This window comes from Pongo abelii, chromosome 1 (assembly GCF_028885655.2).
Source record: "Pongo abelii isolate AG06213 chromosome 1, NHGRI_mPonAbe1-v2.0_pri, whole genome shotgun sequence".
NCBI classification, from domain to species: domain Eukaryota; kingdom Metazoa; phylum Chordata; class Mammalia; order Primates; family Hominidae; genus Pongo; species Pongo abelii.
The window spans coordinates 41,943,786-41,959,959 of record NC_071985.2 but is presented as its reverse complement, the minus strand read 5'-3'; the positions used below and the strand labels follow the sequence as shown (position 1 = coordinate 41,959,959).

The 16,174-nt window shown below is 40.9% G+C and overlaps 1 protein-coding gene across 11 annotated transcripts in view; it reads left to right on the top strand.

Annotated features, from left to right (window-relative positions):
* Nucleotides 1-16,174, top strand: part of CR1 (complement C3b/C4b receptor 1 (Knops blood group)) — a 203,735-nt gene that overhangs the window by 39,844 nt on the left and 147,717 nt on the right. For all 11 annotated transcript variants that reach the window (XM_054521535.2, XM_054521512.2, XM_054521478.2 and 8 more), the window contains exons 12-19: nt 2,800-2,885; nt 5,000-5,398; nt 8,117-8,293; nt 8,385-8,487; nt 10,085-10,170; nt 12,044-12,262; nt 13,344-13,523; nt 14,132-14,231. In XM_054521535.2, coding sequence (XP_054377510.1) covers nt 2,800-2,885; nt 5,000-5,398; nt 8,117-8,293; nt 8,385-8,487; nt 10,085-10,170; nt 12,044-12,262; nt 13,344-13,523; nt 14,132-14,231 — 1,350 coding nt within the window. The remainder of the gene's footprint in view (nt 1-2,799; nt 2,886-4,999; nt 5,399-8,116; nt 8,294-8,384; nt 8,488-10,084; nt 10,171-12,043; nt 12,263-13,343; nt 13,524-14,131; nt 14,232-16,174) is intronic.

Sequence of the window (16,174 nt, the reverse complement as noted above, 5' to 3'; positions counted from 1 at the left end):
GATCCTTCATTGCATCTTCCAGCTTCTGGAGCCACAGTCCTTCCTTGGCATGTGGCAGCAGAACTCCAATTTCTGTCTCTGTTCTCATACGGCCATCTTCCCTCTGGATCTGTGTCCTCATATGCTGTGCTCTGTGTGCATGTCTGTGTCCAATGTTTTCCCTTTTAATAAGGACACCAGTCACACTGGATTAGGGCCTACCTTAATGACCTCATCTTAACTTGATTGCATCTGCAAAGATTGTATTTCCAAATAAGATCACATCCATAGGGACTGGAGGTTAAGATTTCAACATACTTGGGGGAGACACAATTCAACCTATAACAGAGCCCCTTTGAAAATTTCAGGCCTCAGGTGCTCACAGCGCATGGTCCAGCTGTTGGTGCTCACCCTTGCTCAGCACACAGTGGAGGCTCTGCCTCAATCTCTCTCTTCACGGGAACAGCTAAGCCAGGTAGCTAATGGGGCTACGTTTGTGCCACCACAACAGACACCAAAAATAAGTTTGTGGTGTCCAGCACATTTGCCAGCATAGGCCTCACAGACCACAGCACCTAGAATCTGACAAAAATTAGAATAAATCCAATGTCTCCTTTTTTCTTTTTTTTAAGCATTTTTAAATACAATTGATAAATTTCCTGACTGTACCCTCCACATCTTGCATTGCTGAATAAGTGCGGAACCTCTCTATGACATGAAGCAGAAAACCATTGAGCTTATGAGAAGAAACAGGAAATACATGTAAAAGAGACCAGTCTGAAAAATCAGGAGAAATTTTACAAAGGAGATTTACTGCCAAGAAACCAGGGAAACTTTCAGAACACTCTCCTTTTCATATTTGTAACAAGATTCAATTGTACAAATACTTCTGTGAAACTAGCCATGAAATGTGTACATGAATGAATATATGTATTCAGTGAGTTTATATATTTCATTTCATACATGTGATCTATATCATATATATGTATATCACAATGAATATTGCAGAAAATTAAAGCAAAGAGTAAGAAGAGTTAACCAAATGTTCCCTGAATGCAGTGGGAAAAGATGAAAAGGAGAAGACAGGAAAGCACAGTGGCTCACACCTGTAATCCCAACACATTGAGAGGCCGAGGCAAGAGGATCACTTGAGCCCAGGAGCTCAAGACCAGCCTGGACAACATGGCAAAAACCCATCTCTACAAAAAAGTATAAAAATTAGCTGGGCATGGCGGCATGTGCCTGTAGTCACAGCTAGGCAGGAGACTGAAGTGGGAGGATCACCTGAGCCCAGGAGACTGAGGCTTCAGTGAGCCTTGATGGCACCCCTGCACCCCAGCCTGGATGACAGAATGAGACCCTGTCTCAAAAAAGGAAAAAGAGAAGACATATGTAACACAATGTCAGGTTTCAAAATACAGGTAGCAAAAATTCCAGAAGGGTGAACAAATAAGTCCATACCTAGCCATCACTAGGGAAACTTCTGTGTTTCAGGGATAGAGAAAAAAACTCAGATTCCAGAAATAAAACATGAAATTGTAATACCTGCAAAAGAAATAAATGTATTGACACCACATTGATTCTATACAACACTAAATTGTATAAGATAGCATTTCTATTGAGCCAAGCTTATATTCACACCTAGAGGCTCCAGGTACACATTAAAGGATAAGCAAAGACAGAAAAATTGTACCATTTAAGTATGTTTCCCAGGCAATTCATAGGCAAATTTTTAAAAAGGAGAATGATGAATTCCAAAGGAAATCTCAATGAGATAGGATATAGGTAAAAAGAAACAACAACAATAAAAAAAATACGCACAAAATCTTGGCAATGTAATCATAATTTATTAATAATCTCTCTGAACTCACAGAACATATCAATAAAACTAGAAAATGTGAGACAGCAAGAAAAGATAGGCTAGACTTACATTAGAGAAAAGATGAGTAGACTGACTATATAGAGTTTGACTCTAAAATTGAGAAAATAGGTTTAAATATGTGTCGCGTGTATATGTATAATACACATGCACACATATAAAATGAAATTCCTCACTGGAAAAAATATTAAGTTTAATTTCCAAATTATTAGAATGACTAAAACAGTTGAATCTATCTGTTCCATATAGTAAGTGAGAGGGAAGGAAAAGGAATAGCAAGGAATGCATTTTTCTCTTCCACCAGAAATAAGCTCCCTCATGTTTGGGTCAGGTCACTTTATTCATTGCTTTCTCCACATCCTCACCATTGGGTATCATGAAATCAATGAAAAAGGCAGTGAAAGAATGATGATGAAAGCGAATCAAATATATCATTTATCTCAATACTTTTGGTTTAATCTTCTTGTTGAAAGACAAAGTCTCCTAGACAGGATCAAAAGCAACAAATCTTGTATTTATAAAAAACATGTCTCAAGTAAAATGACATAGTATTATACACACACACACACACACACACACAAATTAAGGGAAAATGCAAACAAAAAATGGCAGAAATAATATTTAGAGAAAGATAGAATTTAAGAAAAAAATTGTCTAACAGGTCTACAAAATAATTGTTTTATTTTGGTGCCAGTTGCAGTCCACAATGAAGCCAAGATATTAAGAAGCAATGTGGGCCAGGAGAAGTTACAGCAGAAATATCTCTTTCAATAGTGAGAGAATAGGAAAAAGAAGTAGAAAAGCTGGGAACAATAGGTAAAGTTTAGGCTAGGCCTTAGACTTCTCCTACATTGTAATCCTTCTGCTTTGCCACATATGCATGCTGTCAGGAAGTTGATGAGGTATGTACAGCACAATTATTTTCCATTTTTTGCCTTCAGGTACCGACTCATTGGTCACTCATCTGCTGAATGTATCCTCTCAGGCAATACTGCCCATTGGAGCACGAAGCCGCCAATTTGTCAACGTGAGTCGAAATCTCTTTCCCCATTCACCCCACCGTTTAATCCTAGAGTTGTCCTCCTAGAATTACAAAGAATGAATCTCATCCCTCTTGGAAATGGTATCCTTCTGATATTTGAAAAATCCAGTCATATCCTTAAAATGGCTCACAGCATTCCAAACTTCCACCTTCACCTAGAAATACTTTTTTTTTCTTATCTCAGGGTCTAATGTATTTTAAACTAGTCTTTAGCTCACTTAAACAGTCCCCCAATTTCATCCTCTGTTGGATGAACACCTCCCAGTTTGAAGAGCATTTTCTTTAGTGAAGTCAACAAATACAAAGTCAGTGAAAAAAACCCCATATCCTCTCTGCAAGCTCTTAGTATCACATCAGATATTCAAGCCATGCAGCTCTTTCTTCCTCCTTATCCTTTGTCTAAACAGGATCATGCCATCTTCCCTGTGAGTTGTTTGGAAGATGAGCTTTCTACATTTTGGGGAGCAAAGAGGAATGAGCAATTGCAAGCTAACAAGGAATATAAAATGTGTATAATCCTGGGTTTAGTGATGGTGTGAGGAAATCAGCAATTTCAAACCCAGTTGGTGGGAGGACAAGTGGGAACAAACTTTGTAGAAGGGCAATATACTGGCTGGGCACTGCCCTACAGTAGAGTAAGACACAGTATTCAGTTCTTCCAAGATCAGATGAGATTGGGTGCATTCGGGGTGGTATGGCTATAGATCAGTATCCAGTTCTTTTTATTACTTCTGAATCTCTAAGTATCGTGTTTATTATATGTAATATTGTATATTTGTGCTTTGTCTTTATTAGTTCTTCCAGAGCTTTTGTTCTTATTATTTAATAAAGATGTTATACTGAGCCACGTGTGGTGACTCAAACTTGTAATCCCAGCACTTTGGGAGGCCTAGGTGAGCAGATGGCTTGAGTCCAGGAGTTTGAGACCAGCCTGTACAACATGGTGAAACCCTGTCTCTACAAAAAATGCAAAAACTAAACGGGCACGGTGGCACACGCCTATAGTCCCAACTACTCAGGAGACTGAGAGGTGGGAAGATTGCTTGAGCCAGAGAGGTCAAGGCTGCAATGAGCCATGATCATGCCACTGCACTCCAGTCTGGGCAGCACAGCAAGACCTTGTCTCAAAAAAATGCTATGCTATATGCTTTATTATATTAATAACCAATAGAATAATGACACACGCCTTCTATATAGACAGAACTAAATTAATAATGGTGAGATAACATGGTTAAATTCTCATTTAGCAGGAGAAATAAAAACATAGACTATAGGCTAGGCACAGTGGCTCATGCCTGTAATCCCAGCACATTGGGAGGCTGAGGCGGGCAGATCACTTGAGGTCAGGAGTTCGAGACCAGCCTGGCCAACATGGTGAAACCCCATCTCTACTAAAAATACAAAAGTTAGCCGAGTGAGGTGGCGCATGCTTGAAATCCCAGCTACTCAGGAGGCTGAGGCAGGATAATTGCTTGAACCTGGGAGGCAAGGGATGCAGTGAGCCAAGACCACACCACTGCACTCCAGCCTGGGGAACAGAGTGAGGCTCTGTTAAAAAAAAAAAAAAAAAAGTGGACTCTAATAATACATGGACACATTTAGTGAAATAAACTTAACTGAGTAGAGCAGAGCTTATAATATTTTAAAACTGTAAGAACATGTCTGTACATTAGCAAATATTAGATGAGAATAATATTGTCAATATTTACTTCTGGTAATTTGGAATTTAAAAAAAAACTGTTGGCAAAATTTACAATAAAGTATGATTTTAACAAACCAGGCTGGGCACGGTGGCTCACGCTTATAATCCCAGCACTTTGAAAGGCGGAGGCAGGCAGATTGCTTGAGGCCAGGAGTTCAAGACTAGCCTGCCCAACATGGCCAAACCCCATCTCTACTAAATATACAAAAATAAACCAGACACGGTGGTGCATGCCTGTGATCCCAGCTACTCAGGAGGTTGAGGTGGGAGGATTGCTTCACCTGAGAAGTGGAGGTTGCTGTGAGCCATGATCGTGCCACTACACTCCAGCCTGGGTGACAGAGCAAGACTCTTTCCCAAGGTTTTGTTTTGGTTAATTTGCTGTCTCTTTTTCCAGGAATTCCTTGTGGGCTACCCCCCACCATCGCCAATGGAGATTTCATTAGCACCAACAGAGAGTATTTTCACTACGGATCAGTGGTGACCTACCGCTGCAATCCTGGAAGCAGAGGGAGAAAGGTGTTTGAGCTGGTGGGTGAGCCCTCCATATACTGCACCAGCAATGAAGATCAAGTGGGCATCTGGAGTGGCCCAGCCCCTCAGTGCATTATACCTAATAAATGCACACCTCCAAATGTGGAAAATGGAATATTGGTATCTGACAACAAAAGCTTATTTTCCTTAAATGAAGTTGTGGAGTTTAGGTGTCAGCCTGGCTTTGTCATGAAAGGACCCCCCCGTGTGAAGTGCCGGGCCCTGAACAAATGGGAGCCAGAGCTACCAAGCTGCTCCAGGGGTGAGTCTGACTGAGGCCTAGAAGGGCCCTGCCAGTGACATGCGTTGCTGTTGGATCAGGAGATTAGTGTTTGTTCAGGGGGAGGGATTCGTGCTGAGCATGGTCGAGGAGCAAATTTTCTAAGTAGTGAGCATGAAATTCACGTGTGTGTACATGCACATGAGCTGAAATTGAGAAGCAAAGCTCCACCTGGGCAAGGAATATGATGTTTCTTTGGGGTGCTTATAAAAAGATCTATCAATTACCTTTGAGTATAATAATAGTTGATAGAAAATGAGTGATTCCTCTGGCCAGGCACTATAATACAGGCTATGTGTGAATTTTAATCCTGAAAACAAAGTTATTAGGTAGTTACCAGTTGTTCTATGTTTGTCTGTTTTGTTTTGCTTGAGATACTGTCTTGATCTGTCACTCAGGTTGGACTGCAGTGGTGCCATCATGGCATACTTCACCCTCCGCCTCCCTGGCTCAAGCAATCCTCCTGCCTGAGCCTCCCAAGTAGCTGGGAATATAGGTGCATGCCACCATGCCTGGCTAAGTTTTTTATATTTTTTTGTTGGGACAGAGTCTCACCATGCTGCCCAGGCTTGTCTCAAACTCCTCAGCTCAAGCAATTCACCCATCTTGGCCTCCCAAAGTGCTGGGATTATAGGCATGAGCCACCGCGCCCGGCCTCTATGTTTTACAGAGAATATGTGCCTTAGAGAGATCAGATAACATTCTAAGACACTAACTTGCAGAAAAAACTGGATTGCAAGTCCACCTCACTCCAGAGCCTTGGCTTTGCTCATCAGCATCCAGTCATGAAATCAAAACTTACTCTAGATACTTTCAAGGAGGGAGGGATTTCATGCAGGTTGTATTAGTCTGTTCTCACATTCCTATAAAAAACTACTTGAGACTGGGTAATTTATAAAGAAAAGATGTTTAATTGACTCAGAGTTCTGTAGTCTGTACAGGAGGCATGGCTGGGAAAGTTACAATCATGGTGGAAGGCAAAGAGGAAGCACGAATATCCTCATACGCTTGGCAGGAGAGAGAGAGACAGAGAGCAATGCAGAGGTGTTACAGACTTTGAAACAAGCAGATCTCGAGAGAACTCTATCACAAGACAACACTAGGGTGATGGTGCTAAACCATTAGAAACCACCTCCATGATCCAGTCACTTCCCACCAGGCTCCTTCTCCAACACTGGGAATTACCATTTGACAGGAGATTTGGGAGGGGACACAGAGCCAAACCATATCACAGCTAATAGGTCACAAAGAGTTAGAAGGACAGGAAAAGCAATAGGACGAAGGCAAAGTTACCAGAGATCAGGGAGCTGCTGTGGCTCCCAGTCTAGAGCACAGGAGCCTGGACTGATGCTGAAATGGCCAGCCCCTCCCACTGAGCAGGCAGCTCCCTGTAAGCTGCTAATACTGAAGGAGCCACCACTGCTGCCAGAATGCAGCTGATATTGCTGGAGCCAAAGTCACTGGCATCGTTACAATTGAAGCTGCAGCTGCTCACTGAAGCTATCTATACTGCCACTGCCTGAGCCACCTCTAGAAGTAGAACAGATTCTGCATCATCCTGCTTTTTAATTTGGTATATATGCCTCCAGTTGGCAGAACCTAACCAGAGCCCAGCTATCAAGGAAGATGAACGATTGTAGTTTTAAGGCCTCCATAGCTAGCTGTCAAAAGACAGTGCAGAAGTGTGAGGCTGGGGGCCAACAGAAATTTAACCATCACATCACCTCAATATTACATCAGCAGGCATTATTTAGTCAAGGGAAACACTGGGTGATGAGCCCTGAAAATGGACATTACAGCATCAGAGTATTCACAAACTCCCTAAAGAAGTTATTTTCTAGTCCAATCCCCCATTTGATGCTTGAGAAACCTGAAGTCCAGAAAAGGGAACCGATCTGCTCAAAGACAAACTGAAACCATTTTTTCCATTTTATAACAGTTTTATGTAACTTAGTTGAGATTCAAATGTGTTCTGATTTCCTGAGATCAGATCAACTATATTAAGAGAGCACCTGAGATGCCATTACAATATGTTGCGTTAAATTACACTCTCATTATGGTGACAGTAGGTCTTTCAGATTTTGTTCGACAATTTCCAGCCTTCTCACTGAAGTGAAATGAATGACTAGGCAGCACCTTGCTGCATAGCATGAAGAGAGGAGACCCATAGTTCCTTACAGGTGGCCGCTGAGAGAAGACTTGAAAGGAGATGAGAATAGATGTATGGACGCTATTTGTTGCACCAGTGTGATAGGTGATGGAGGGACCTATTAGATGAGACATGGGCAGGGGCACTCCTTTATTGCCTAAAATGCAAGACTAAATTGGTGATGTCTTTCTAGACAGGAAGTATGAAGATATAAAAATCCATCATTCCTCCCAATTTTGTACTGGGTGAACAGTAATTGGAAGCATTCTAGAAGGAACTATCCATTGGGAAATCTTAGTGGCATACTTCAGATGAAAAACAATGAATTGGGGATACCTCTGTTTTAGTCACAGTTGTGCCATGTGTCAGTTCTATGACTGATGGCAAGACATCTTCCTTGCCCTGTGTATTTAGTTTATCAATGTAATAAGGCTGTTATTCTAATTTTATTATTATATATAGATTTGTAATTATTGTTCCCTTGGCCAGTTTAACAGTGAGAAAAAAGTTGTTTTCACACAATTAGCAGTACTTTGTTTCTCTCTCCCCAGTATGTCAGCCGCCTCCAGATGTCCTGCATGGTGAGCGTACCCAAAGGGACAAGGACAACTTTTCACCCGGGCAGGAAGTGTTCTACAGCTGTGAGCCCAGCTACGACCTCAGAGGGGCTGTGTCTCTGCGTTGCACACCCCAGGGAGACTGGAGCCCTGCAGCCCCCAGATGCGAAGGTGACTAGACTCTTATCTGGCTTGGTATTTTTAGCTTGTGTCTTTATTCTCCACATGCCAGTGATTTCTGTTCATTTTTCTTTTTCTCCAGTGAAATCCTGTGATGACTTCACGGGCCAACTTCTTAATGGCCGTGTGCTATTTCCAGTAAACCTCCAGCTTGGAGCAAAAGTGGATTTTGTTTGTGATGAAGGGTGAGTATGAGCTTGCCTGACCTGCTGGACATTGAAATTGCGGTTGGGAATCAGTCTAAAAAGGGGAGATTTGGTGTGGCGCACACACATACATTCAGAGAGATGAACTTTCAAAGTTCACATAGGAAGAAAGGAAAGAAACGTATAGAACTAATAACATGAGATATGAAGAGGAAACTGGAACATATATTAACTGGCAAGTTCAAAGGCAAGTATAACTAGTGGTTATGAATATAGAGGTAACACATTAAGCAAAAAATATCAGCCAGGCATGGTGGCTCACACCTGTAATCCCAGCACCTTTGGGAAGTTGAGGCGGGCAGATCGCCAGAGGTCAGGATTTGGAGACCAGCCTGGACAACATGGTGAAACGCTGTCTCTACTAAAAATACAAAAATTAGCTGGGCGTGGTGGCATGTGCCTGTAATCCTAGCTACTCAGGAGGCTGAGGCACCAGAATCACTTGAACTTGGGAGGTGGAGTTTGCAGTGAGCTGAGATGGCACCATTGCCCTCCAGAGTGGACAACAAGAGTGAAACTCCATCTCAGGAAAAAAAATCATATTTTACAAGCAAAAAGGAATATGAGTAATTTAGAGAGTCCCAGAAAAAATTGCAAGTAACAAAAAGCTTATTATAAAAAGCTAGGATCATTTAAGAATCATTTCAGTAAATTCTTTAAATCATCAACAGTGAAATTTCTAATAGGACTGAAAATGTAAAAATCAGCATTTTTTAAAAAATTCAGTCATATATAATCTGGCTAGTCATGGGCTCTGGGCTCTGAGCTGGGGTCCTGATGGCTGCTGTTAATATTTCCAGCAAGGTCATTACCTTGTTTATGTCCATCTAGTGCTCTTCACGGGGTGCACATCTCTACACGGGAGTTGACCAGCATGGGCAACAAAGCACTTGATCCCAAAATGTAACACAGAATCTTGGCAGGCTCCAAATGCCAGCACCCAGTAAGAGTTAGGAGCGCATCGGGGCCCAACAGTCATTGAGAATTTTCAACAATTGCATACAAAAATTATGTCCTCTCTTCTTTCCTTTTTCCCCTAGAATATTCACGCTTACTCTTCAGCAGCCCAAACTGCCCTTTTGAGCCTTCTTCACGCCATCACATCATCTTCAGATGTGGAGATGAAAGGACAATCTCTGTTCTCTCGCCAGCTGTTTCCCACTTTTCCACTCCAAACTGGGAGCTGTTTTACTTGCTGTTCCAGGGTCAGAGTTAGGAAGGCATTGCATTAGAAGACTGGGTTTCTAATAACGACAATGAGTGATTATCAGGTTATCATGGAGTAATCTGTGAAACTCCAAGCCTGGGTCCTGGGTCAAGGGGATGGCATCTATGTCATGACTAGCTTTTTCAATTCAAGCAGGACTATCATGTGACCAAGCTACTGCATTTTGCCATTCTGTATTGCTCCCTTCTGGAGGCTGTGACTGTTCCAGAATAACGTAGCCTGTGCAATTCTGCCATCTGCTGGCCTCTGGTCCTCAAAATCATGAGATTTGGGGCTGGGCCTTAGATTGTGAACTAAGTGTCCTCTTGGCTGAAACAGCTCACTATTCACTCCTATTTTCTTCTTTAGATTTCAATTAAAAGGCAGCTCTGCTAGTTATTGTGTCTTGGCTGGAACGGAAAGCCTTTGGAATAGCAGTGTTCCAGTGTGTGAACGTGAGTAATAGGAGTAACATTTCAGGCCAATCTCTCCCCTTCATCTGTTCAGTATTTGCCCTATGGCCTCCCTCAATGTGATTCTTCAATTTTCTAGTCTGAATTATCGATTTAAAAATTGCTTATTTTAATAATGTTTGGTTATGAATCAATGTATACATCACCTGTCTTTGCAACCATCTGATCTGTCTCTGTCCTTCTGTATTCCGTGTTCTAGTGCAATAAATCCTTTGGTCATGTGTGTCTAGGTCAGGAGAGATTAGATAATGTGAAGCTTTAACAATTTGCTTTCTTTCTCTATTTTTTTCTTTTTTTTTCTCTTCCTTCCTTCCTTCAGTTCTTTCTTCCCCTCTTCTCTCCCTCTCCCCTTTCTTCTTTCCTTCCTCCCTTCTTTCTTTTTCATTTTGTTCTCCCATCAAGGTGCAGTCAGTCTACAATTTATATATATATGATAATACACAAATATTAAACATGCCTTTATTTAATCAATATTTATTGATCACATACTTTGTGCCTGATGTTCATCTAGCCACTGGAGTTATATCAGTGAACAAGATGGATGAATTCCCTGTCCCCATGTTGTTTCTACTCAGGTGGGGAGAGGGACAAGAAAAAAAATAAATTCAATGCTATGAGACAATAGAGCAAAGCATTGAGGAATGAGGCAAAAATGGGGAGCAACATTAGACAGGGTGAGCAGTTTGAGACTCCTTAAATTCTCAAAACATGAGGCTCTTAAAATGAGCCTCATATGTTCAGTATTCAGTAGACTACTGATTTCTCCTAGTCTACCCATTTATAATTTCCCCAATGGAAGATAGAACTTTGCTTCAATTCTTGATTCTAATGATTGGAAAACATGTTTCTTTAGAAAACCATGAAATTTTACTAAATTGTTTTACTAAATTTTACTAAAATGTTTACGTTGTTAGAAATGTACTTGGACATCTTACAGTGCTTTTTAGAGTAAAATTTTGGAAGAATGTAACTTATGTAGAGATTCTTGCTGTCTAAGAAATCCAGTGCTCCTTGAAGCAGCATGACAAATGTCTGTTCTACTATCATGCACAAAAGCTCATTGACTGGACTACTCAAGCTCTCTCTTATTTTTTCATAACTCTTGCTAGTTAAAATAGCTTCTTCCAAATTCCAGTTCTAATGAAAAATGCCAATTAGAAATGAGGAAGAGACTGTTCTAAACAAATCAGTAGATGCTAGAAAGGAGTAACAACTTGAAACCTGACCCAGAGAGTAAAAAGAGAAAATAAATCATCAACAGACCTAGACATTTTCAAAAGCAAAGCAATCTGAATCCATTTGGAGTTTTTTTTATCATGGCCTGACTATGTTTCAATTCACTGTGACAGAGCTATTGTTATCACTGAGATTGATGATCAATATCAATAAGTAATCAGCGAAAGGTTTCACCTATTTAGGATGATTAGCACACATATATACATTTGAGAAATATTTCCTAAGAACGTAGGCTCCTTCCTCAGCACTGTGTCCCCAGGATCCTGATGAAGGGCTGACACAGGATAAGTGCTCAATTAATATATATTGACTAAAGGAATAGGTAACCCTTCAAAATGGTTATTTTTCTTCTTCAAATGTTTTGCTACTTCATTAAAGTTGTAAAGTTTCTATTGTCCAGGAACCGTTACTATCTGGAAGATTCAGGATAGACAAATCTCTGTTGTACTTTGTAACACATTTTCATTGACATCTCATTTAATCCAACTCTTCAAAGTCCTAATGTCTATTGTCATCTTCTTAGCATATTTTCAGCAACACCAATCATAGCACCCTGTAATTGCAGAATACCTCTGGTGAAACTCCTGAGTGAAACTTAGAGCTTTTGCCTTTTTTCTAGAAATCTTTTGTCCAAGTCCTCCAGTTATTCCTAATGGGAGACACACAGGAAAACCTCTGGAAGTCTTTCCCTTTGGAAAAGCAGTAAATTACACATGCGACCCCCACCCAGACAGAGGGTTGACCTTCGACCTCATTGGAGAGAGCACCATCCGCTGCACAAGTGACCCTCAAGGGAATGGGATTTGGAGCAGCCCTGCCCCTCGCTGTGGAATTCTGGGTTAGTGCTCATTTCCCCACATCCCAAATGGGTTCAGAATATCTAGCCCAGGCCCTCCATATTTCCATAATTACAATGTAGCATTTATTAGTGTGTGTGCATTTACCACAATGGAATGCCAAACCAATGATAAATGGTTCTAAGGTAGGTCAACACATAAGATCCTGATGACCTTTGCAGATGGAGGGACTGATGAAAAAAGAGGGAGGCGGTGAGTGGTGGGAAAGTCCTTCATTAGAATCATATGAATTAAAAACAAATGCCTGTGAATCCCCTTATTGAAATGGTTGGCTTAGAAATCTGACCTAGAAAATCAGTGGCTCCTTCTGCCAGGAAATGTCTTGAGTTTCCACCCATGCTTGTCAGCCTCTCATTGGAGTTTTGATGCCTTGAAGTACAAGGAAAGCAGACACGAAAGGTGGAACCTGGGCAGAAGAACTCTTTCTGGCTTCCTAAAAATGTGAAAAATTAAATCGGAGCATCTTTACATTAAATTATATGAGCATTAGCTGAGTGTGGTGGCAAATGCCTGTGGTCCCAGCTACTCGGGAGGCGGAGATGGGAGTATCACTTAAGCCTGGGAGGCAGAGGTTGCAGTGAGCCGAGATTGTGCCACTGCACTTCAGCCTGGGTGACAGAGTGAGACCCTATCTCAAAAACAATAAAAATAGGCTGGCCGCAGTGGCTCACACCTGTAATCCCAGCACTTTGGGAGGCCAAGGTGGGCAGATCACTTGAGGTCAGGAGCTCCAGACCAGCCTGTTAACATGGTGAAACTCCAACTCTACTAAAAATAGAAAAAAAAATTAAAAATAAAAATAAATAAATTATATGAGTAGAAAGACCAGATAGCAGACTAGTCTTCCAGATAATACACTTTCTTATAAGCCTTTGCTAATGGAACTTTCCCTTCCATTTTACAGGGGAGTTATCGGTGTGTGTTTTTGTTGTTGTTGTTGTTGTTGTTTTACAACTAAAAGTTTCTTTTCTTCTGGCATCAAATCTACCAAGGAAGAGAAAAGAGGAAACACATTGGGTATCTTTTTATTAACTCAGATATCCTTGATTTCTTGGTCTCTAGGTCACTGTCAAGCCCCAGATCATTTTCTGTTTGCTAAGTTGAAAACCCAAACCAATGCATCTGACTTTCCCATTGGGACATCTTTAAAGTATGAATGCCATCCTGAGTACTACGGGAGGCCATTCTCTATCACATGTCTAGATAACCTGGTCTGGTCGAGTCCCAAAGATGTCTGTAAACGTGAGTAAACTTGCACTGGGTCTTTCCCATGTCTGCAAAAGTTTCTTATTGAATTTTTTCAAATGTGGAATATGAGAAACCTTTTTTGAAAAGTGTGCAGATAGGTGGATGTTTTTCTTGTAGGTCATCCTTGATTATTGCTTGAAATGCTCACTTTATGAGAATGTTTCAAGGAATATTTGTAGAGAAAATCTTCATTCCCTATGGGAAAGAAAATAATAGATGACTCTAGATTGGAAAAAAAAAAATGGTGTAGGAAGACAAATTCTGTTTGAATAACTAGGTGGGAAGAAATCCTTTGCAAACATTGAAATATATTGATAGTAAATAATGCCATAAATGACCTTTATATTTTGATAAGGGATGCAAGGTCTCTCCACAGATCTAAATCTAGATCTAAATAGATCCAGAGGGAAGGTCTTTTTGAAAGTGGGTCTTAGTAGGTGGCTGATCCTCAGCACTCTGATGAGTTTTCTCAAGGTGCCAAAATCTGTGGAACCATCAGAACCGCCTGTTTTCTTCAGGAAGCTACATGCAGGTTGAGACCTTACATACTGAAGAAAGCTCAGATTACTCTACCTGGCTCCAAAATACTTTCTTTCCCATAGGTAAATCATGTAAAACTCCTCCAGATCCAGTGAATGGCATGGTACATGTGATCACAGACATCCAGGTTGGATCCAGAATCAACTATTCTTGTACTACAGGGTGAGTTGGCAGCAACATCTCTTGGTTCAAGAGTTTCAGCATAGCAATACTACCTTCTAGCCACATCTCAGGAAGGAAACTAGGTTATTGCCAACTGCTCTTAAGAGGCTTGAACCCAGATGTTAACTCCTGATTGAAATGAACAAACATAGGAGAAGATTAGGGGAAAAATCTGTGTCCTTGCTGGAAACCAGGGCAGTGCACATATAAAGTGTATGCCATTCACTGGATGGGAAGGAAAAAAAATTAGAAGTGTAGTAGTCAAAGCACACAAACAACCCTAACCCAGAGTAGACATTGCTGGAAAAAAGGGAAGACCATGTAGCAGCTGTGTGAGAGAACAAATCTTAATGATAACAGCAGGATCGCTTGCTAGGGCTGCCATCAAAAAGTACAGGCCTTCCTCGTTTTACTGTACTTTGTGGATGTTATGCTTTTAACAAATTGAAAGTTTGTGGCAAAGCTATGACAAGCATGTCGGTCGGCATCATTTATCCAACAGCGTGTGTTCACTTCGTGTCTCTGTGTAGCATTTTGGTTATTCTCACAATATCCCAGATGTTTTCATTATTATCATGTCTGTGATAGTGATCTGTCGTCAGTGATCTTTGATGTTACTATTGTCATTATTTGGGGTCCCTACAAACTGCACCCATATAAGACAGAAAACTTAATCAATAAATGTGCGTGCTTTGACTGCTCCATGGAGCAGACATTCCCCTTTTCTCTCCCTCTCTTCAGGACTCCCTAATCCCTGAGACACAATAATACTAAAATGAGGCCAATTAATAACCCTACAATAGCCTTTAAGTGTTGACATGAGGGAGGAGTCATGCATCTCTTACTTTAAATCAAAAGCTAGAGATGATTAAGCTTACTGAGGAAGTTATGTTGAAAGCCAAGATAGGCCAAAAGCCATTCCTCGTGTGCCAAAGAGCTAGCCAGTTATAAAGGCAAAGCAAAAATACTTGAAGGAAATTTAAAGTGCTATTCCAGTGAACACATAAATAATAAGAAGGTAAAACAGCCTTATTGCTGATATGGAAGAAGTTTTAATGGTCTAGGTATAAGATCAAACTAGAAACATTTCCTGAAGCCAAAGCGTAATCCTGAGCAAGGCCCTAACTCTCTTCAATTCTATGAAGGCTGACAGAGGTAAGGAAGCTGCAGAAAAAAGGCTGGAAGCTAGCAGAATTTGGTTCCTGAGGTTTAAGGAAAGAAGCTCCCTCCATAACATAAAGGTCCAAGGTGAAGCAGCCAGTGCTCATATAGAAGCTGCAGCAAATCATCTAGAAGATCTAGCTAAGATCACTGATGAAGGTATTACACTAAATAACAGATTTTCCATGTAGACAAAACAGCCATCTATTGGACTTTCATAGCTAGAGAGGAGAAGCCAATGCCTGGGTTCAAAGCTTCAAAGAACAGGCTGACTTTTTAGGAACTAATGCCGCTGGTGACTTTGAGTTGAAGCCAATGCTCACTGATGATTCTAAAAATCCTAGGGCCCTTAAGCATTATGTTAAATGTACCTTGCCTGTGTCTATAAATGGAAGAACAAAGCCTGATGACAGAGGTATGTTTGTGGCATAGTTTACTGAATATTTTAAGCCCACTGTTGAGATCTAGTGCTCAGAAGAACAGATTCCTTTCAAAATATTCCTGCTCATTGGCATTGCACCTAAGCAGCCAAGAGCTCCAACAGAGATGGACACGGAGATGAATGGAGTTTTCCTGCCTGCTAACAACAGCAGCCATTCTGCAGCCCATGGCTGAAGGAGTAATTTTGACTTTCAAATTTCACTGTTTAAGAAATACATTTTTTAAGGTGAGTCCCCACAGACAGTAATTCCTCTGATGGATCTGAACAAAATAAGTTGAAAACTGCTGGAAAGAATTCATCATTCTACGTACCATTAAGAACATTCATGATTCATGGGAAG